At 56.9% G+C, this 19,836-nt stretch overlaps 3 protein-coding genes across 4 annotated transcripts; 1 reads left to right on the top strand and 2 right to left on the bottom strand.

The window, feature by feature from the left end:
• Nucleotides 1-34: 34 nt before the first annotated feature.
• On the bottom strand, nucleotides 35-3,691 carry BRICD5 (BRICHOS domain containing 5). The gene is made up of 6 exons (XM_053992395.1): nucleotides 3,661-3,691; nucleotides 2,875-2,927; nucleotides 2,350-2,502; nucleotides 2,078-2,185; nucleotides 1,088-1,241; nucleotides 35-510 (listed from the first exon to the last, which is right to left on the bottom strand). Exons 1-6 carry the CDS (start codon nucleotides 3,689-3,691, stop codon nucleotides 416-418), a joined length of 594 nt encoding a protein of 197 aa, XP_053848370.1. The 3' UTR covers nucleotides 35-415.
• On the bottom strand, nucleotides 2,985-9,756 carry PGP (phosphoglycolate phosphatase). 2 transcript variants are annotated; one of them, XM_053992340.1, is made up of 3 exons: nucleotides 9,129-9,756; nucleotides 7,543-7,904; nucleotides 2,985-3,009 (listed from the first exon to the last, which is right to left on the bottom strand). In XM_053992340.1, exons 1-2 carry the CDS (start codon nucleotides 9,754-9,756, stop codon nucleotides 7,579-7,581), a joined length of 954 nt encoding a protein of 317 aa, XP_053848315.1. In that variant the 3' UTR covers nucleotides 2,985-3,009; nucleotides 7,543-7,578. The 2 variants fall into 2 exon arrangements, with proteins under 2 accessions (XP_053848315.1, XP_053848314.1); XM_053992339.1 differs by lacking the exon at nucleotides 2,985-3,009 and having other exon boundaries at nucleotides 5,807-7,904.
• Nucleotides 9,755-19,448, top strand: E4F1 (E4F transcription factor 1). The gene is made up of 15 exons (XM_053992396.1): nucleotides 9,755-9,996; nucleotides 10,213-10,385; nucleotides 10,682-10,821; nucleotides 10,950-11,046; nucleotides 11,666-11,865; nucleotides 12,078-12,198; nucleotides 12,457-12,609; nucleotides 13,088-13,254; nucleotides 13,570-13,797; nucleotides 14,100-14,205; nucleotides 14,743-14,960; nucleotides 15,773-15,971; nucleotides 17,130-17,290; nucleotides 18,033-18,095; nucleotides 18,290-19,448. The coding sequence occupies exons 1-15, from the start codon at nucleotides 9,755-9,757 to the stop codon at nucleotides 18,635-18,637; spliced, it is 2,616 nt and encodes an 871-aa protein (XP_053848371.1). The 3' UTR covers nucleotides 18,638-19,448.
• The last annotated feature ends 388 nt before the right edge of the window (nucleotides 19,449-19,836 follow it).

Consider the following 19,836-nt stretch of genomic DNA (forward strand, 5'->3'; position numbering starts at 1 on the left):
GTCTTGGTTTGCAATCCCTTTATTCAAAGTGTTTCACAGTGACTTGGAGAGCTGCTCTCCTAAAGCCAACCACCCCCCAGATGTAACAACAACCACCTTGTGTTGAACAGAGCCTGGAGCCCCAAAACTCCAGCTGCTTCCTGGGATTCCTCTGGGCCTGGGTCTCCTAATTCCTACGGATGAGGCACAGCCCTGGAGCAGAGCTGCAGTGTCTGTGCTGGCAGTGCTGAGCAGAGGCCTCCTGTTTCTCTAAACTCTCCTGATCCTGTTTCTCTAAACTCTCCTGAACCGCAGCACGGAATCAGCAGGAAGCTCTGGGGATGTTGCAGGTGTTCCCTTCCTCGTGGAAAGTCAGAGGCTTTTCAGGAATCCAGTTCAAGTGTGAGGGCAGAGAGGGCGGCCGTGGCTGCAGCACTTACTCGGGCAGGTAATAGAAGCAGATGGAGACACAGATGTTGCTGGGGAAGCAGATGTCAATGCACAGGTAGATGAGGCGCTGCCTCCCCGGCCCTGCCAAGGAGCAAGGACAGCAGTGAGAGCAATGCCTTGGTCCTGCAGCTGCAGAGTCCCTGGGGATGCTTTGGTCCTGCAGCTGCAGAGTCCCTGGGGATGCTTTGGTCCTGCAGCTGCAGAGTCCCCAGGGATGCTTTGGTCCTGCAGCTGCAGGGTCCCTGGGGAGCTGAGCAAGAGGAAAGCCTCAGGGAATGACCTTTCTTATTCAAGCTGGGGTCAGATGGAGCAGGCTGGCAGCTCAGCAGGCTGCTTTGGCTGAGGATGAAGGTGACAGGGATTAACCAGACTAACCAGTGTCTCAGGGGACAGCTCTGTGTGCTGGCTGTGCTGTGCTGTGCTGCTGGGGCAGCTCAGAGCCCATCCCAGTGCCACGGCTCAGGACAGGGGGTGGGTACAAGCCAGCACTCAGGGGTGGTGAACAATGGGCTGATTTTGCACTAGAGGTCACCCGTCCCTGTCCTGGGCCTTGGCAGCCTGTCCTGGGATGCATCAGCTGCTGTGCAGCAGAGCCTGATCCTCTTAGAGGTGCTAGAAAAGCTCCTGCTTCCCCTGCCAAGGGAAGTGCCCCACTTACCGTGCCCTCGGCGCACCCAGAAGACGGAGCTGTGCTCACACAGGGCCTGCACAGCCTCCCCCAGGCCCCTGGGCTCCAGCTGCTCCCCTGCCACAATGCCCAGGAACTCCTGGTAGAACTTGGTCTGGTTGTTGGGGTGTAGCAGCTGCTCAGCCTGAAAGAAATGTCCCCGTTGGTTCCTCCCAAGGCACTTTGTCCCTCAGGCCCTGCTCTGGCTCCCAGGACAGCCCAGGAGTGCTCTGTAGCCCAGCAGGTTTCTCCTGCCAGCTCTCATTTTCTGTCTGTGGGGTGCTGGCAACCCCAGCACTACCCAGTTTTACTTCCATTTAGGAGCCCCAGGGCTGGCCAGGTGCTTTCCTCTCCCTGCACCCCTTTTGGGAGCCTACACTTCTCTGGGAGTAAGGTGAGGACTAAGGAGCCCCCAGGAGCCACTGAGGAAATGGATAGCAGATGGCAGGGGCACTAAAAAAATGTGGCTTTCTGTCTTCTGGAAATGGAATCTGCTCCTGCCCAGGCATCCACTGACACTTTGTTCTGAGGGTCCGTATACATGATTGCCTCCAACTTTCTTCCCTGGGAGTTGGTAACAAACCCCCTTTGTTTTTCCTCCCCCAGATTTTTGAGCAGGTAACAGAATCCAGTGGGAGCAGGTCCTGCAGGAGCCCTGCTATTCACCTCCATGGGACACATCCCCCTGCCCCAGGCTGCTTCCCACAGGAATCAGGGTATGGATAAACCCAGGAGCTGCTGCTCACAGCTGGCTGAGAGCCCAGCCTGGGGGCACAGCTCTGCTCCTGTGAGCAATGAATCCTTCAGAACAGGGGCTGCCACTGCTCCCCCCGGCTGGGAGAGCCCTGCCCTGGCTCCTTGGGGGTGGAGGGTCACTCCTGCAAATCCACACAGGGGAGATTCTGTGAGAATGCTCAGCGGCCCTGTGCAAAGCCCAGCCCATCCCCCAGCTATCCCAGGAATGCTGCAGCAGCTGCTCACGCTGTGCTCAGAGGTGTTGAGAGCCATCTGCAGGGTCTGCAGGTCCCAGGGGTCCATCCTCCTCAGGTAGCAGGCCCGCTGCTCCAGCGGCTTGTAGCACACGTAGCCCTGTGGACAGATGTGCCCCTTGGAGCAGGCAGCACATGCCCACCCCTGTCCCAGGAAACCCCTGAAGTGGACATTCTCCCCTCCCCTGCTCTGTGTTCACGACTCAAGGTGCAGAGGAAGGCAGCAAACAGGAGCTGAGGAGGCAGAGGTGCCCCAGCACTCACGTTCCTGCTGTCGTACAGCACCACGGCGCTCAGGTTGCTCTGTGAGGTGATGTAGTAGGTGATGGTGCTCCTGGCCTTGTCCACCACGGCTGTCTGATTCCTCAGCAGGTCCTGCTGGCCCTGGAGGGTCACTCGGACGAGCTGGGAGCCAGCCTGGGCACGAGGAGTGGGAGGGCAGCACCCACCATCAGCTGCTCCGTGCTTGTGTGCAGCCTCTCCCACCAACATCCCCAGCTGGCCCTGGGCTGGCCCCTGTTCCTGTCTGATTCAGTGGTGGAGAGGAGGAGGCTCTGACCCACGGGAAGGATGGTCCACAGCTCCTCACCCCCAGGTGCTGGGGGAAAGGGCCAGGGGACTCCCAGCCCTGCCTGCAGCCTGCCAGCACCTCCCTGCACTGTCCAGGGACTGATCCAGCCAGACTCGGCCCAGAGCTCAGAGCCCACCCATCCCTCCTGGGAACTGCTTCCCACACAGCCCAGGGCTGCAGGCAGGAGGAGGCTTCCTGCCCAGATCAGGATCCCTTACCTGGGCAGAGCTGGGGGAGAAGCTGAGAACCCCCACAACACTGACACCAACAACTGCAAAAAACAACAAGGCAACGGACAAGATGATCCAGAAGGTCCTGGAGGGAGCTGGGAAGTGTGCTGTGGCCCTCCTGTCCTGGGAGCCAGGGCAAAAGAAGGAGGAACAGGAGTTAAAATTGACCCTTCTGCCAATTCTTCCTCATCAAACACGTTTCCAGCTTGTGACACAAAGCCTTGTGCAGACTGGTTGGAGTGCAGAGCTGCCAAACCGTTGCAGCACCTGGAATAACGCAGCCTTTATCCCACAGCACTGGAATTCCAGATCCAGCATCCTGGTAACCAGCACTGCCGCAGCCAGCAAAGCTGCAAAGCCCCCAGGGCAGGGCTGGAGCAGCAGCTTTCCAGACACAGGGAACAACAAATTAAATTATTGTGGTTTACAGCAGAAATCCCCAGCGGGACAGTCAGCATTGGAATCAGACCACGTGTGGAGTGACCCTGCTTCTGTCTCCCTCCCTGTGCTGCTCTGTGCTGGATTTTCTTCCTAAATTGTTCTCCATGAGACCAAGGAAAAGAGCTTGGCAGCGCTGTGACATTTCTATTGGCTCTATTAATTTACTTTAATTCTTGTATTGAAGCAATTAAATTTAACTTCATGGCACATAACGGGATTTTTACAAAGCAGAAAATGTGCTTTCAATAATCTCAAACACAGCCCACATTTAAAAAATAACCTGTTTCTCAATCCTCTGAAGGACAGAGAAATTCAATCCATGCCCAGGATTACATGTGCTCGAGCTGCACGAGGATGGGCTCATCCAGCCTTGGGACAGTTATGGATCTTTATTGGAAACAGGGAACTTCCAGATAATTTGCTCAGAAAAGCAGTGAGTTAAAGTGCACGTATCTGAAATCCTATCAATTCCAGCAGAGCAGAGCCCAGCCCTGCAGTAACCGGCAGATTTTCAATAACCAGTGGAATTCCCTCTGGTGGGAAAGGTGCGGATACAGAACTCCAGCAGCTCCCAGCCCATCCCGAGCAGCCTGGCCGTGGCTCCTCTGCCCTGGTTCCTGACCAGCTCATCCCGGGTAAGCCCCGGCACCTGCAAGGTGCCTCAGCCCAGCTGACAGCAGCTCCTGGCAGGAGCTGAGCTGGGGATGCTGGGGATCACCAGAACCCCACCAGGATCCCTGGGAATGGCAGGAGCTCTGTCCCCTCTGAGGGGCATCAGGCAAGCACAGAGCAGGCTCTGTGATAGAACCATGCAATCCTGGAATGGGTTGGGTTGGAAGGGACCCTAAAGTGCCACCCCTGCCCTGGCAGGGACACCTTCCACTGTCCCAGGGTGCCCCAAGCCCTGTCCAACCTGGCCATTCCCTGTGTCCTGTCACACCCTTGTCCAGAGGAAGGGACACAGCCTCTGCCCAGGAATTGCTGGAACAGGGAATGCTCACTGCAGGACAGGGAATGCTCACTGATGGAGCAGGGAATGCTCACTGATGGAACAGGGAATACTCACTGCAGGAACAGGGAATGCTCACTGCAGGACAGGGAATACTCACTGACGGAACAGGGAATGCTCACTGATGGAACAGGGAATGCTCACTGCAGGACAGGGAATACTCACTGATGGGACAGGGAATGCTCACTGCAGGACAGGGAATACTCACTGATGGGACAGGGAATGCTCACTGCAGGACAGGGAATGCTCACTGCAGGGACAGGGAATGCTCACTGATGGAGCAGGGAATACTCACTGATGGGACAGGGAATACTCACTGCAGGGGCAGCACGGCCGGCACCGTCCCCTCCTTCCATCCTCCACCTCAGGCAAGGACCTGGCTGCTGCCGCTCTGCCTCCTGCCCGCGCACAGGCTGGGCATGATCCCGGCTCCAGGCACACCTGGGAAACCTGAAGGTGTGGCCGTGGGCCATAAATACCTGTCCCTCGCAGCCAAAGGGCTCCGCGGGAGGGGAAACCTGAGGCCGGAGCGGGAGCTGAGCGCTGCTGTCAGTGCCCGGCGCGGCTCTTCCTGCTCAGCCCCGGGACGGGCAGGAGCCACAATCGGGGCCTTTGTGTGCCCCCGGGGCTGGCACGGCCCAACACCGGCCAGGTGAGGCTCTTTGAGAGATCAAATGACCAGAGGACAGTGGCAGCCTGCCCTTGTGGCAGCGGCAATTCCCACATTTCAACGGGAACCCGGTGCTTGCCGGAGCCAGGTGCTGATCCTGCTGTCCCTGGTGTTGATCCTGCTCTCCCTGCACAGGCACACCTGTGCCACCCTCGGAGGAAAAGGGATAAGGGCCATGCCACAAAGTCACTGCCACAGCCTGCACTGCTCTCACACTGTCACCCGTGTCCTGTCCTGAGGAAGTCCCTGTGTGAGCAATGTTCCCTGAGCACCCAAATCCCGAGCAGTCCAGGAGCCCCCAGAATGTTCCAGACCTGCCAGCCAGTCTCAACAAAGGTGTGGAGGCAAGGAAAAGCCAAGAATTCCTTCATGTGATGTCTATCCAGGGAAAATGCAGGTTTTGGACATTTTCCAATCAAGCACAACCCAGGGCAGAACAAACTGGCTGAAGGGAGCCCACAAGAAAGGAGAGGGACTTTGGCCAAGGGCATGGGCAGGGCAAAGGGCAATGCCAGAGGGTTAGATTAGGTGTTGGAAAGAAACTCTTCCCTGGCAGGGTGGGCAGGCCCTGACACAGGTGCCCAGGGCAGCTGTGGCTGCCCCTGGATCCCTGGCAGTGCCCAAGGCCTGGCTGGACAGGGCTTGGAGCAGCCTGGGATGGTGGGAGGTGTCCCTGCCATGGCAGGGGTGGCACTGGGTGGGCTTTGAGGTCCTTTCCCAAACCATCCCTGACTCCCAGGATTCCCAAGGCACAGCTGCACCACAGCTCACGCAGACGAGACCACACAGTGAGACAACGCTGGGGAGAGCAGGTTTGAGAGTTTAATGGGAATTCAAGTAGAGGATTAAGAACTGTTTGGAAGTCAGAACAGAGATTTGAAGCACGACTGAAGCACGCCACCAGCACATTCCAGCATCCTTGAGCCCAGGCAATGCCTCCCTTGACAGCGAGAGCCTTCAGCAGGGACAGAGCTGCCTGAGGGATGCTGGACTCTCTCCTGGCCTTTTCCTGACACAGAAAGCACCAGAAACAGAGACTGAATCCAAACCCACAGTGTTACATAAGACACGACCTGCAGTGAGTCCATAATGCCCATCTCCATGTTACCCAGATCAAGGGTAAGCTCTGCCTCTGGGACTTTGCAGAAGAGATTATCCACACTTCCTTCCACAACTCCAAATTACAAACAAACAGCCTTTCAGAGGTTCAGCCAATGCTCTGGGAACACCGAGACCCTCTGGACTGCAGGGTTATTGCTGTACAAAGAAGGTGACAAGTTACCAGGCAGGAAATGGCATCAGCACTGCCCGAGCTCCTCAGCTGGACAGGAAGGAAAACCAGTGCTTAAATGGAACTGTAGGTACTGGAATCTATGCAAGAAAAGCACGTTATTTGCATATATCATTTTCAATTAATTCTGTAACGCAAAAGCTTTCACTGTGGGATTCTGGCAGCACAAAAACCACCCTGTGGTGAGCCCCTCACTGCCCAATCCCACCTGGAGATCAAATGGAATCATCCCTGAGCAAGCCAGCACTCCTCACCACCCACCGTGCCCGGCCCCCGCCGGCACACGTGGAAGATCTGAACCTCAGGGATGGGAAGGAAGCACGAGCTATTGTCACACACAGCCAGCACCCACAGGGCTCCCTGCAGCTGTCCTGGGCACTACATCCATCCACGGACTGAGCAGAACTGGGATTGTGCAGCTAAAGGCAAGGCAAGTGGCTCGTTGATGCCGAGGGAAGTGCAGGAGCTCGGTACGCATCGATCCAGGGATTTCTGGGAAGCAGCAGGAGTGAGGGACAGTCCTGCAAGGCTGCAGACTCGCTGCATTACCAAATGCAACCGTTCAGGAGAATTAAATCAGTGAAGTACATTCCTCTCGTCCTCCCTCCTGGGAAATAAGATATATTATCATAGACTCTATTTATAATTTAAATATATTCTGCTCTAACTTTATGCTCAGGGAGTGCCTCTGTGTACATGTGCTTTACAGAGACTCGACCTTGGACAGACACTGCGTGCAGCAGCCAAGGTCTGGAATTGTGTGGGATCATCCCAATCTGCATCCCAAGTGCAACGTGCAGTGGTCAAATGAAGGAGATGAATTTGTGTGACCTCACGTGGGGCTGTGCCCCTCAACAGGGCCCCAGCTGGGAAAAAAGAGTCACCCCAAGGGCAAACACCAGCTCCACAAGTGCTTCCAACCACAGCCAGAGTTACTGCACATCCCAAGAGTCCTTTCCCTGAACAAACCGGGCTGATCCATGGCCCAGCCTGGCCAGGACATGATCCTTCCCCTCACATCAACCAGCTCCACCTCCCCAGCTCAGCCCAGAGGAGCCTTGCCGTGGAGCACCACCAGCTTTGGATCGATGCATTCACAACTAAACCCAGCCCCAAGCCCCAGCCCCTGTAATGCCCCCCTTTGCTCAAAGTGCATTTCAGACTGAGATGTAAACAGAATCATACCGAGAGGACAGAGAGGAGACAAGCTAAGGGTTCTAACTCCGGGGAGCATCTAGTGCATACATTACTGTCGTGGGCTGCTGCCCGGGGCCGCTCCCGTTACTCCCCCAGAGCCGGGAGCAGGTCGGCGATGCTGTCGACGTAGTAGTCGGGGACCAGGCTGTGCCTGGCAGCACAGCCGCTGTCCTGGCAGCCCCGCACCTCGTCCAGCGCCGTCACCCCGGTGAGGGTGAGCAGCGTGGTGAGGCCGCAGCTGTTGCCCATCAGGATGTCCGTGTCCAGCCGGTCCCCCACCATGATGGTGCGCGCGGGGTCCACGGGGAACTCTGCGGCCACGCAGTCGAACATGAAGCGGTTGGGCTTGCCCACGATGAACGCCTCGCGCTGCGCCGCCGTCTCCACGGCCTTCACCAGGCACCCCGTCCCTGCAGAACAGGCAGCAGGGATTAGGGACAGAAGGAGTCTCCGTGGCCTTCCCCAGGCACCCTGTCCATGCAGGAACAGCAGGGATTAGGGGCAAAAGGAGTCTCCACGGCCTTCCCCAGGCACCCCGTCCCTGCAGAACAGGCAGCAGGGATTAGGGACAAAGTGCCTCTGTGCACCCTGTCCGTGCAGGAACAGCAGGGATTAGGGGCAAAGTGCCTCCACAGCCTTCACCAGGCACCCCGTCCCTGCAGAACAGGCAGCAGGGATTAGGGGCAAAAGGAGTCTCCATTGCCATTCCCAGGCACCCTATTCCTGCAGGAACAGGCAGCGGGATTTAGAGGCAGAAGGAGTCTCCATGGCCTTCACCAGGCACCCTGTCCGTGCAGGAACAGCAGGGATTAGAGGCAGAAGGAGTCTCCAGAGCCTTCCCCAGGCACCCCATCTCTGCAGAACAGGCAGCAGGGATTAGGGACAAAGTGCCTCCACAGCCTTCCCCAGGCACCCCATCCCTGCAGGAACAGGCAGCAGGGATTAGGGGCAGAAGGAGTCTCCATTGCCTTCCCCAGGCACCCTGTCCGTGCAGGAACAGCAGGGATTAGGGACAGAAGGAGTCTCCATTGCCTTTCCCAGTCACCCAGTCCCTGCAGGAACAGGCAGCAGGGTTTAGAGGCAGAAGGTTCTCGGCGTCCACACGAGCCAGGACAAACCCGCTCGGGACACAGGGAATGGACGCCTCAGCTTTACAGGCAGAGGGACAGAGGTGGTGCTTAAAGCCTGCCAGGAGGTGGGAATTCCGTCAAAAGGGAATTCCTTTTTGCAAGTAAAGGATCAGTAAGGATTCTCTCTCTTTCAGGGGTGCTGTGGAGGAAAAGCTCTGGGATGCCCAGGCTGCCTCAAAGAGTCCCAGGACAGCTGGAGGGGACCTCTGGAGACGATCCAGTCCCACCCCTCTACAAGGCAGGGTCACCTGGATTAGGTGACACAGGAACGTGCCAAGGCGAGCTTGGAACGTCTCCAGAGACGGAGACTCCGTGACCTCCCTGCCCTGGGCAGCTGCTCCGGGGCTCTGCCACTCCCCAGGGGAAAAGGTCCTTCCCGAGGCTGAGGTGGAACCCGTCGCGTTCTATCAACACAACACCGGGGCGTGACGAGCCGCAGAGCAGAGCACGGAGACCGCCCAGCCCCGGGACCACCCGCTCCAGCCCCCCGCCGGCCCCGCGCACCGGGGATGCCCGCGCCGCCCTCGAGCGGCAGCCGGTGGTCGCGGTTGGTGCCGACCAGGAGGCACTCGGGGCCGCCGCGCAGGAGGTACCGCAGCGCCTGGCACAGCTTGGCGTAGCTGAAGTGCTCGTCGAAGCCCACGAGCACGGCGCGCACGGCGGGGTCCAGCGGCGCCGCCACCCAGTCGGCGGGCGCGGGGCCGGGCAGGGCGGCGGGCCCGGGCCCGAGGTGCGGGATGCCCACGGCCTCCAGCTCGGCGGCGAGCGCGGCGCTGCCCAGCACGTAGGCGGCGGCGCCGGGCGGCAGCGCCTGCCGCAGGTAGCGGGCGGCGCAGAAGGCCGAGCTGAAGACGTGCCGGGGCTCGGCGGGCGGGAACCCGAGGCGCCGCAGCTTCTCGGTGTAGGCCGCGCGCGTCCGCCCGCTGTTGTTGGTCACGTAGCACAGCCGCTTGCCCGCCGCCGCCAGCCGGCCCAGCACCTCCGCCGCGCCGCTCACGGCCGCCTCGCCCCGCCACAGGACGCCGTCGCAGTCGAAGAGCAGCGTGTCGGCGTCGGCGAGCGCGCTGCGCGCCGCCTCGCCCTCCAGCCGCCGGCAGCGCCGCGGGCCGCCCGCCGCCATCGCGCCTGCCATGCCCGCCCCGCCCGCCGCACCGCGCCTCCCCATTGGCCGCGCGCCGCGCGGACCGCGTCCCCATTGGGCGGCGGGGCCGGCGGCCACGCCCACCCCGCCCGGAGCCGGCGCCCGCTGTCCTCCCCCCCCCCCCACCCTCCCCACGGCCGACGGCGCCCGGCGCGCCGCGCTCTCATTGGCCGCCCTGCCCGAGGGCCCGCCCCCCGCGCGCTGCTATTGGCCAGGGCGCCCCGCGGCTCGGTCGGTAACGCGTTAGGCAACTCCGCGGTAACTCGCCGGTAACTGGCCGGGCTGCGCTCCGCCGGGGCTCGGGGCCCGGCGGTCACCGCTGGTGGGAGGGGGGGGGAGCGGAGGGACCGTGCTCCGGCACCGCCCGCCGGCGCCCGGAACCCCCCGCGCGGCGGGCGCGTTCCCCGCCGAGCCCCGTCCCGTTGTTATGACGACACGGCCGTAAAGCCGCCATCTTGCGGCGCGTTGCGACACGGGGGCCGCGATGGCAACGGGCGCGGGGCCGGCGGCGCTTACGGCAGAAGCGGCCGGGCCGGGCCGGGGCGCGGCGGCCGCGGGCTCCGGGCCCCCCGCGCCCCCCGCCGCCCTCATCGGCCTCCCGCCGCCCTTCGGCGAGCAAGGTACCGCCCTCGCAGGGCCCCGGCCGGCACCGCCAGGCCTGCGGGCGGCGCGGCCCGCTGGGTGAGGGGGCCGGCCGGTGCCGCCAGCGGGGCGGGAGGCGGCGGGGTCTCCGTGTGCCGAGGTGCCGGGAGAGGCTGGGGAGCCGCTCGGGCCCGTCTGGACGGGATCCCGGGCCGGCTGCCCTGCCGGGGCACCGACCGGTGCCTTCACCCTGAGCCCGGCCCGGCATCCCGGAGGCCGCGGCCCGGCCCCGCTGCCGGTGCCCCGGCCCCGCTGACGGCGCTTTCCCCCGCAGACGAGGATGACGTGCACAAGTGCGGGCGCTGCCAGTCGGAGTTCAGCTCCCTGGAGGAGTTCGTGCAGCACAAGCTGCAGAAGGGCTGCCAGCGCCCTCCCGACGCGCTCGCCGGGCTCCTCGGCCAGGAAGGACAAAAGGTGACAGCGGCTTCTCCGAGCCGGGGCTGGAAATAATTAGGATGCAACGGTCTGTTGGGTTGGAGGGGAGGGAGCAGCGTGTTCAGACAAGCAGAACGTGCCTGCTGACACGAGCTCTGTGCCGGCAGGTGGTTCCTGCCGTCGAGGAGTCCATCACGGTTGCTCACATTGTTGTTGAAGCATCTTCCATAGCAGAGGAGATCAGCAACGCCTCGGCCATCGTAGGTGAGCTCTGGGGTGCCTTGGCACGCCGCGGGGCTCTGTTCCCTCAGCTGTGACCTCTTCTGGTGGCTTTGGGTCGTGGGTGGGTGGGGACACCTCTGTGTCACCGGGATTTGGGGCTGCTCCCGCAGAGCTCTGGGAGGCAGCCCTGGGCCAGCTCTGCAATCCTCCCCCAGCAGGGTCATGCAATAGTCGTGGGATGGGTTGGGTTGGGAGGGACCTTAAAACCCCCCCAGTGCCACCCCTGCCATGGCAGGGACACCTTCCACTGTCCCAGGCTGCTCCAAGCCCTGTCCAGCCTGGCCTTGGGCACTGCCAGGGATCCAGGGGCAGCCACAGCTGCTCTGGGCACCTGTGCCAGGGCCTGCCCACCCTCCCAGGGAACAATTCCTTTGCAATCTCTATTCTAAATCTACTCTCCTTCAGCTTAATTAATACAACTAATTAATACAAATTAGATGTTAAACTCTGTTCCAGAAGTGCCCGTTTTATGCTGCCATAACGAGAAGGTTGCAAAGACTCAAGTTGCAGGCTTAAAATCCCTTTTCTCCTTCTTCCTGCAAGTGACAGTAGATGGTTTGTTGCCTGTAAAGAACCCAACTGTGTCCCCACCTTTTCCCAGGCAGTGGGCACATCAAAGAGGTCATTGTAGCAGGAGACCATGTGTTTGAGAACCCCAATGGCCACGTGGATGGGGAGGTCAGCGAGGAGCAGGGCAGCCCCGAGGAGCAGGACATTTCCACCGAGCTGATCAAGGTCAAGCTGCAGGTGAACAAGGAGGGGCGATACGTGTGTGAGCTGTGCCAGAAGACATTTAAAACTGTGAGTATCCCCTCTGCTGGTGTGGCTCAGGGAGCCTTTTAGGCTGGCTGTGAACCAAGAGATCCCAAGACCCAGTAACAGAGTGCTTTAATGCCTGCCACACTTCCCAGAGGGAAGTTCTGCTTTCACAAGGAGCCTTGTTGTTCCTTGCAGCTAAAATGTAAAATCTTTAAACTATTTGGAACGTCTCTTAAAGGAAATTCTTTCCCTAGGCCAGCATCCTCAAAGCTCACATGATCACTCACAGCAGCAGGAAGGACTATGAGTGTAAACTCTGTGGGACTTCCTTTAGGACAAAGGGATCTCTGATCCGCCACCATCGGCGGCACACGGGTAAGAGTTCTCCCAAATAAGAGTTCCTTGTTACTGGAGCTGTCTGTGGTTATCCATTTGCCTTCCAGTGGAGTTCCTTGCTGCTTCCCAGGTTTTGCTGAGCTGAGACCATTGAGCTGCCCAGCATTTGGGGTGCTGGGAGGCAGTGGCAGGTTCTGGGATAGGAACAGCCGCGTGCTGTAGAAAGCTGAACATGTAGAAAGCTGATCCACACAGTGCTGGTTTCAATATGGTTGTTTTGATTCTTGTCATTTCCAGATGAAAGACCTTACAAATGCAAGAAATGTGGGAAAAGCTTCCGGGAATCGGGAGCTTTGACTCGGCACCTTAAATCTCTGACACCTTGCACTGAAAAAATCCGCTTCAACATGACCAAAGAAATAGTTGTCAACAAAGATGATCTGCCATCAGGTCAGTGATGCTGCCAGGACCTGCCTCCTGGCTGATAAAGCCAAACCCTCAGAGCACTTGGAATAGAAATTCCTTCTGGCACAGGGTGCCCAGAGCAGCTGTGGCTGCCCCATCCCTGCAAGTGTCCAAGGCCAGGCTGCACAGGGCTTGGAGCAGCCTGAGATGGTGGAAGGTGTCCCTGCCCATGGCAGGGGGTGGAACTGGATGGCCTGTAAGATCCCTTCCAACCCAAACCATTCCATGATTCTTACTTATGATAAGAAGTAATCCCATGGCTTTGAAATTATATTTTTTTATACCAGAAAAAAGTAATTTATACAGCAAAGTTATTACCTCGAAGCCGGGCGTGAACTCAAGAATGTTTGATAATCTGGTACAAAGGTGGTGTTAACAGGCACCTTGTGCTCCAAGGCAGATTTTTTTAGGGCACAGGGAGTTGCTGAGGGGTGCATTTCCCCACGTGGTTCATCCCTTGCAGGACCCTGCAGCTCCAACACAGACACGTTGTCCTCCATAGCGAGCGAATCCATCGAGGCCTCCCCTGTCATCCACCTCGTGACAGATGCAAAAGGCAACGTGCTCCATGAGGTCCATGTCCAGATGCAGGAGCTTCCCGTGGTGGATGCAAAACCCCTGGAGCCAGATGTGAGTGTTGTTTGTGTCAAACACCCTCCGTGTGTTCTGTGCAAAGAAAGTTTCACCTCGTGAGCAGAAGTGTCTTGGGTACTGACAGTCAATCTGAGTGTGGAATGAAGGGGTTCCTGTGGTGGGCTTGTCATCCCTTGTGGGTTGTCAGAGTACAGATCCACCTCATCTTCCTCCTCAGCCCAAGGTATTCCTGGGTGTGTCTTCCAACCCCATAGCACAGCACTGGACACCCCGGAGAGGGTGGCCCTCACAGCAGTGTTCCCATAAAAAATCCTGGGTTTGCTGTGCCAGACTTCCTCTTTGTTCCTTCAGCAGTCGCATCCCGAGGAGCTGCCGTGCGAGGGGGAAGTGAACAGTGAGAACCTGCTGAGGCAGGCCATGAGGAATTCGGGGATTGTCATCGAGAGAGTGGCTGTGGAGGAGGTGCAGAAGCCAGATGAACCTGCAGCAGCTGCTCCAGAAGAGTTGGAAAACAAAGGCGTGGAAGTAGAAGAGGAGCCGTGTGGGGAGCAGTGTGCTAAGCTGGAAGGAGCAGAGTCTGTATGTTTGTATTCCATCAACAGATGAATTTTTTAACCTTCCCTGTCTGTATCTGGTTGTGGGCAGCACTGTTGTCCTCATGTGTCTGCCTGTGCCTGTGGCTTTGGGTCAGGTTTTAGAGTTACATTGTGCAGGTGTGATTTAAGGGAAATGTTCCTTCACACACGTGCTGTCTCTTTTTACAACAGAGATCTCTTTCCTGTCAAAGCTAGAGTGTGTAATTGGGAATTTGGGTAGCAATCCTAACTGGACACACCAGTAGGAAAAAAAGAAAATCAGTTTTCCCATTTTCTCTCCAGCAGACGCCTGCAGAAAGAACCAACGGGTACAAACGTTACATTTGCTCTCACTGTAATGAAGCCTTCAACGAAGCTGCTGCCCTGGAAAGTCACAGCAAGAGTCACACAGGTAAAGTGCTGCTGGGGCTGCTGTGTGACACGAGCTGTGGCTCGGTGACCTCAGCCGTGTACAGCTCCTCTGATGAGGAGAGACTGCAGGAGCTGGGCCTGGTCAGTGTGGAGAAGGCTGAGAGGGGATCCCATCAATCCATACAAATCCCTCCCAGGGGTGTCAGAGGATGGTGCCACACTCTGTTCAGTGACAGGATGAGGAGCAGTGCCCAGGAACTAAAACACAACAAGTTCCATGCTGACATGAGGAGGAACCTCTTTGCAGTGAGGGTGGCAGAGCCCTGGACACCTGTGTTCCTGTGTCACCTGCTCCAGGTGACCCTGCCTGGGCAGGGAGCTGGACTGGATGATCACCAGAGCTCCCTTCCCACCCCAGCTATTTTGGGGTTCTGTGAAAGCCCACTCACGTGGTTGACAATACAATTCCTCCCCTGCTCCAGGTTGCTTTCTGGTACAATTCAGTTACACCCGTACCAGAGCCTTGTGCTGCACCTTGCCCTGGATCAACCACACATCTTTCTCTCTGTCCCTCCAGAGTACAAACCTTTCAAGTGCGAGGAGTGTGGCAAGGAGTTCACCAAGGGCTACCTGCTGAAGAAGCACCAGGAGGTGCACGTGAACGAGCGGCGGTTCCGCTGCGGGGAGTGTGGGAAGCTCTACAAGACCATTGCCCACGTGAAGGGGCACCGGCGCGTGCACTCGGACGAGCGGCCCTACGCCTGCCCCAAGTGCGGCAAGCGCTACAAGACAAAGGTGGGCCCCCCTCGCCAAACCTCCACACTGGCCTCCCCAGAGCCAGGCTTTGGCAGAGGGTAGGAGGCTTTGCTCCTCCAAGAGCTCGCCTGCCGCTTATAGGATGCCCAGAGAAGCCGTGGCTGCTCCATCCCAGCAAGTGTCCAAGGCCAGGTTGGACAGGGCTTGGGGCAACCTGGGATAGTGAAAGGTGTCCCTGCCCATAGGAGGGGGGTGGAACAATGTGTTCCTTAAGGTTCTTTCAGTGATTTTGTGATCTGAAACTCCAGAAAGATGTTTTGGTTTAGTAGGCAAAAGGAAGGACACTCTTTGTAAAACCATCACATTTCTGAAAAAACTGTTGGAACAAATATGTAATAACAGTGTCCTGGTTCTGGTCAGGACAGGGTTAATTTTTGCAGTAGCCAAGAGGGTGTATGGCTAGAACATTCTGGTGTGGGGGGAAAGGGGTTCCTTCTGTCTGTTATCAGGGCAGGTGAGTCGCTCGCCTCTTTCTTGTACGCTCTGTCATCAGTAGTGTTTCTTTATCTTATTTCTGTTTCTGGTAAATTGTTCTTCTCTCAGTCCATGATCTTCACTTTTTGTGCCTCCAATTCTCTCCAGCCCCCACTGCAAGGGGATGGGGAGAGGGAGAGGGGGAACAAGGCAGTGCCTCATGGCTTGGAGAGTCATGTTGTGAGCACTGACTTGGGAAGTACCACCACCCAAGAAAATCACCCTTGTGTCCTACAAAAGACGTTGAGCTAAACCCCTGCGTCCGTGAGTTGGCCGTGTCCTTCCTGAGCCCTTCCCTTGCCTCCCTGTGCGTGCAGAACGCCCAGCAGGTGCATTTCCGTACCCACCTGGAGGACAAGCCCTACGTGTGCCACTTCTGCAGCCGGGGGTTCCGGGAGAAGGGCTCCCTGGTGCGCCACATCCGCCACCACACCGGCGAGAAGCCCTTCAAGTGCTACAAGTGCGGGCGCGGCTTCGCCGAGCACGGCACCCTCAACAGGCACCTCAAAACCAAAGGTGAGCCCTGGGGGGAGCCCTGCCCTGGGGGGAGCCTGCTCTGGCCTTGCATTCGTTACTGGAGCTGTCTGTGGTTATCCATTTGCCTTCCAGTGGAGTTCCTTGCTGCTTCCCGTGTTTTGCTGAGCTGAGATCATTGAGCTCCCCGGCATTTGGGGGTGCTGGGAGGCAGTGGAAGGTTCTGGGATAGGAACAGCCGTGTGCTGTAGAAAGCTGAACGTGTTCTTCAGCCTGTCACACAGAGCTGATCCACACAGTGCTGGGTTTCAATATGGTTGTTTTGATTCTTGTCCTTTCCAGGGCAGGCTGGCCCTGAGCTGGCTGGGAATGGTGGTGAGGGTGGATCTTAGCAAGTGACAGAACCAGAGGACACAGTCTCAATCTGCATCAAGGGAAATATAGGTTGGATATTAGGAGAAAGTTTTTCACAGAAAGGGTGATAAAGTTCTGGAGTGGCTGCCTGGGGAGGTGGTGGAGTCACCATCCCTGGGTGTGTTTAACAAAGCCTGGATGTGGCACTGGGTGCCAGGGTTCAGTTGAGGTGTTGGGGCTGAGTTGGACTCAATGATCTTTAAGGTCTCTTCCAACCCAGTGATTCTGTGAATTCTGTGCATCTAATGACCCACATGGAAGTGGGCATGTTCTGGGAAGGAAATGTCTGGGTTAAGTTCTCACCAATAATCTGGTTTGGTGGGATTAGTTGCACTGGACTTGCTGCTCCTTTAGCTCCTAAGCAGGGATTTCCAGACTTCTTCAGGTAGTGCTGACGGAGTTATTCCAAAGGAATAATACAAGTTTACTGGAGGAGAAAATGGACTTTTGTAGGAGATACTGAGATGCATCAGCAGAAAAGATCAATAATTTAAAATACACCCAAATTCTTCCTGTGTGTTCTTCACACATGGCTTGGAAACCCCGAGTGGTTTTACCACCTGAATTTACCCGTGTGGTGTTTGGAATTGCACTGAAGAGCTCCTCTGCTCCTGGTGTCACGTGGACTCTTCTGGGCTGTTCCTTGGCTGTTCCTGGTGGGCCAAGAGCCCCTCAAGTGGCACCGGTCACTCGTCCATGGCATCCCTTTGCTGGTGCTCTGTAGCATCTTCCAGCTGCTACTGGGGATGGTCACAAAAAATGGTGTTTCTCTGGAATTCCATGCAGGTGGCTGCCTCCTTGCTATGAAGGAGGTGGAAGAAGTGATAGTGTCAGAGGAGAGCCAGTCTGCTGACAACTTGGCAGCCACGGTCCTTTCGGAAGATCCGCACACGGTTCTGGTGGAGTTTTCCTCGGTGGTGGCAGACACCCAGGAGTACATCATCGAGGTGAGACGGGGCAGCCAGCCTGCTCACTGGGAACTTAGCACGGGATTTGGTCAGGAAGGACTCTGCAGCTGTTCATGTTCCTGCTCCAGGCTTTGGGGAGAAGGTAAAACAGGCTCTGCCCTGCCTGCGTGGCCCCAGCAGTCAGTGGGATTGGCCTTGTTTGGAAGGAAAGCACTTGGAGCTTCCCCACCCTCCCAAAGTGCTGCGTGTGCCAGGAAAAGGAGAAAGGGAGACTCACAGTGGTTCAGCAGGAGGCTGGGCCTGAGAACTCCTGACCACACCAGATTTTAGGTCCTCACAAGCTTGCTTCAGCTCTCCCTCCTATTTTCTCCCATTTCTATTTACTAACTTTGTCCTAGATAATCTCTGTTGTTTCTAACAGAAGCTGCCAAAAGCAATGAATTCTGGATTTCACTTTCTCCCCTCTGTCACACAGAGCCAGTTCTCATCCCAGCAGGGTAACACAGCTCAGTTACTGAGTGCTGCTGTAGGAGAAAAATCTGCTGTGTGGCCAAATCCTGCTGAGGGAGGACATTCTCTCTCAGTTGAACATTGTGCATTCATTTTAAGTAGTTCCTGATGATGGGATTGGGAGGGAATGTCAAGGAGTTGTTTTTGGAGTAGCTACTGCATGTGAGGGGAACGGAAAGACTCGTGTAAAAGACCTTAGTGAATTATATCTTGGTGATAAAATTCTTTTTATAAGAACCTAAAAAGGGAATCGTCTTATTTTGTCTTCCAGACTTCTACTGAAGACATGGAGACCAGCGAAGCCACTGAAATAATAGAGGGGACAAGACACGAGGTAAAGCAGTCCTTCAGTGACAGGAGGGGTGACACATAGCAGAGTCTGTTCTGGGGTGAGCAGCTGGAGCAGCCTGGAACGCAGAGCTGCTCCTGTCACTGCCCCGTGCCTGGCAGGGCCCTCTGCAGCCATAACTCTTCTCAACTCCCCCAGTAAATGCAGCAGCATCAGTGCAGCCCCCTGTCCCCTCGCAGGTCGACAGCCACATCATGAAGGTGGTGCAGCAGATCGTCAACCAGGCCAACCAGGGCCACCAGATCATCGTGCAGAACGTCACCGTGGCCGAGGGCGCCGCGGCCGCCGACGCCGCCGACACCATCACCATCGCCACGCCCGAGAGCCTCACCGAGCAGGTGGCCATGACCCTGGCCTCGGCCATCGGCGACGGCGCCGTGCTGGCCACCGAGGGCGGGCTGGCCGCGCAGGAGGCCACCGTCACCATGGTGGCGTCCGAGGACATCGAGATCATGGAGCACGCGGGCGAGTTCGTGATCGCCGCCTCGCAGGAGGGAGAGGTGGAGGTGCAGACGGTGATCGTGTGAGCCAGGGGCAGCTGCAAACCTGGGCCCTGCTCAGAGAGCCAGGGGAATGTTCCGGAGGGAAGTGGCTTCGTGGGGCACTGCAGGCCCAAAAGGGGACAGGGCAGGCCCAAAAGGGGACAGGGCAGGCCCAAAAGGGGACAGGGCAGGCCTAAAACGGGATAGGACAGGTCGAAAATGGGATAGGACAGGTCTAAAACAGGATAGGACAGGGCAGGCCCGAGGTGTTCTCAGTCTAAAACCACTGCCAGGGGTTAAACCCTTGGCCTGGTCACACTGAGGAGACTGACAGGTCACAAGTGGCACTCGGCATTCTGTACAGCAGCCTCGAATTAAGGAAGATCTTTTGGGCATCAGCCCCCTCTGCCCACCACTGGGACAGCAGTGGTCTGGTTTTTAAAAGGATTCAGAAAGTATAGCAAATATGTGGGGTCTCACAAGGGATTATTTAAATATATGCATTTAAAACAAGTTGAGAAAACCAAACCTAAGGAGTTGTGGTGTGTGTTGAGCACCACTGAAACACTCTCATGCCTTTAACCTCACTCCTTCAGGCCTCCCAAGGCATGGTACTACAGTATTTCTCTTTTCTTTGGTATCCTGGACAAGTAGCCTTATGTACTGGTCTATGAATGCATCATTGTACCCTGCAATGCCAGCCAGGCTGCTCTGAGAGCCAGCCTGGGGGCTGGAAAGCCATATTGTATAGGAATTTGGTTTTTTTAAACCATATATGGATTTTTTAATTGCATATTGTACAGATTTGGCATGTAAATAAATACATTTTTAAAAATAAAATTATTTAAAATTCTTACTACTTTTTTTTTTCCAATTTCTCTTCTATTATACTCAAACAGAAGAATTTCTGGCAGGAGAGGAGAACAGGGACACTTTAATTTCCTTCCTGAAGGTAGTGCTTCAAAGCTGCAGTAGGACATGGTTTCTGCAGGTAAGATCCTGCCAGAAATCATTTTTTTCAGCTAAATACACACAACCTGTTGTAGTCATCGTTAACAGTCATGGGTTAATTGTTTCCCAAAGAAAGATACAAAAAGATGCTGCTTCCTCAAAATTCACAGGAGCTCTGTGTTAGCCCTTCCCAGAGAGAAAGATTCATTTTGGAATGGACCAAATCCCTGTATTCAGGGGCCAGGAGTTTCACTGGCCCTGAGTTTCACTGAGGGAGGGAGCTCAAATGATGC

This window comes from Vidua macroura, chromosome 16 (genome assembly GCF_024509145.1).
Source record: "Vidua macroura isolate BioBank_ID:100142 chromosome 16, ASM2450914v1, whole genome shotgun sequence".
In the NCBI taxonomy this organism is placed as follows: Eukaryota; Metazoa; Chordata; class Aves; order Passeriformes; family Viduidae; genus Vidua; species Vidua macroura.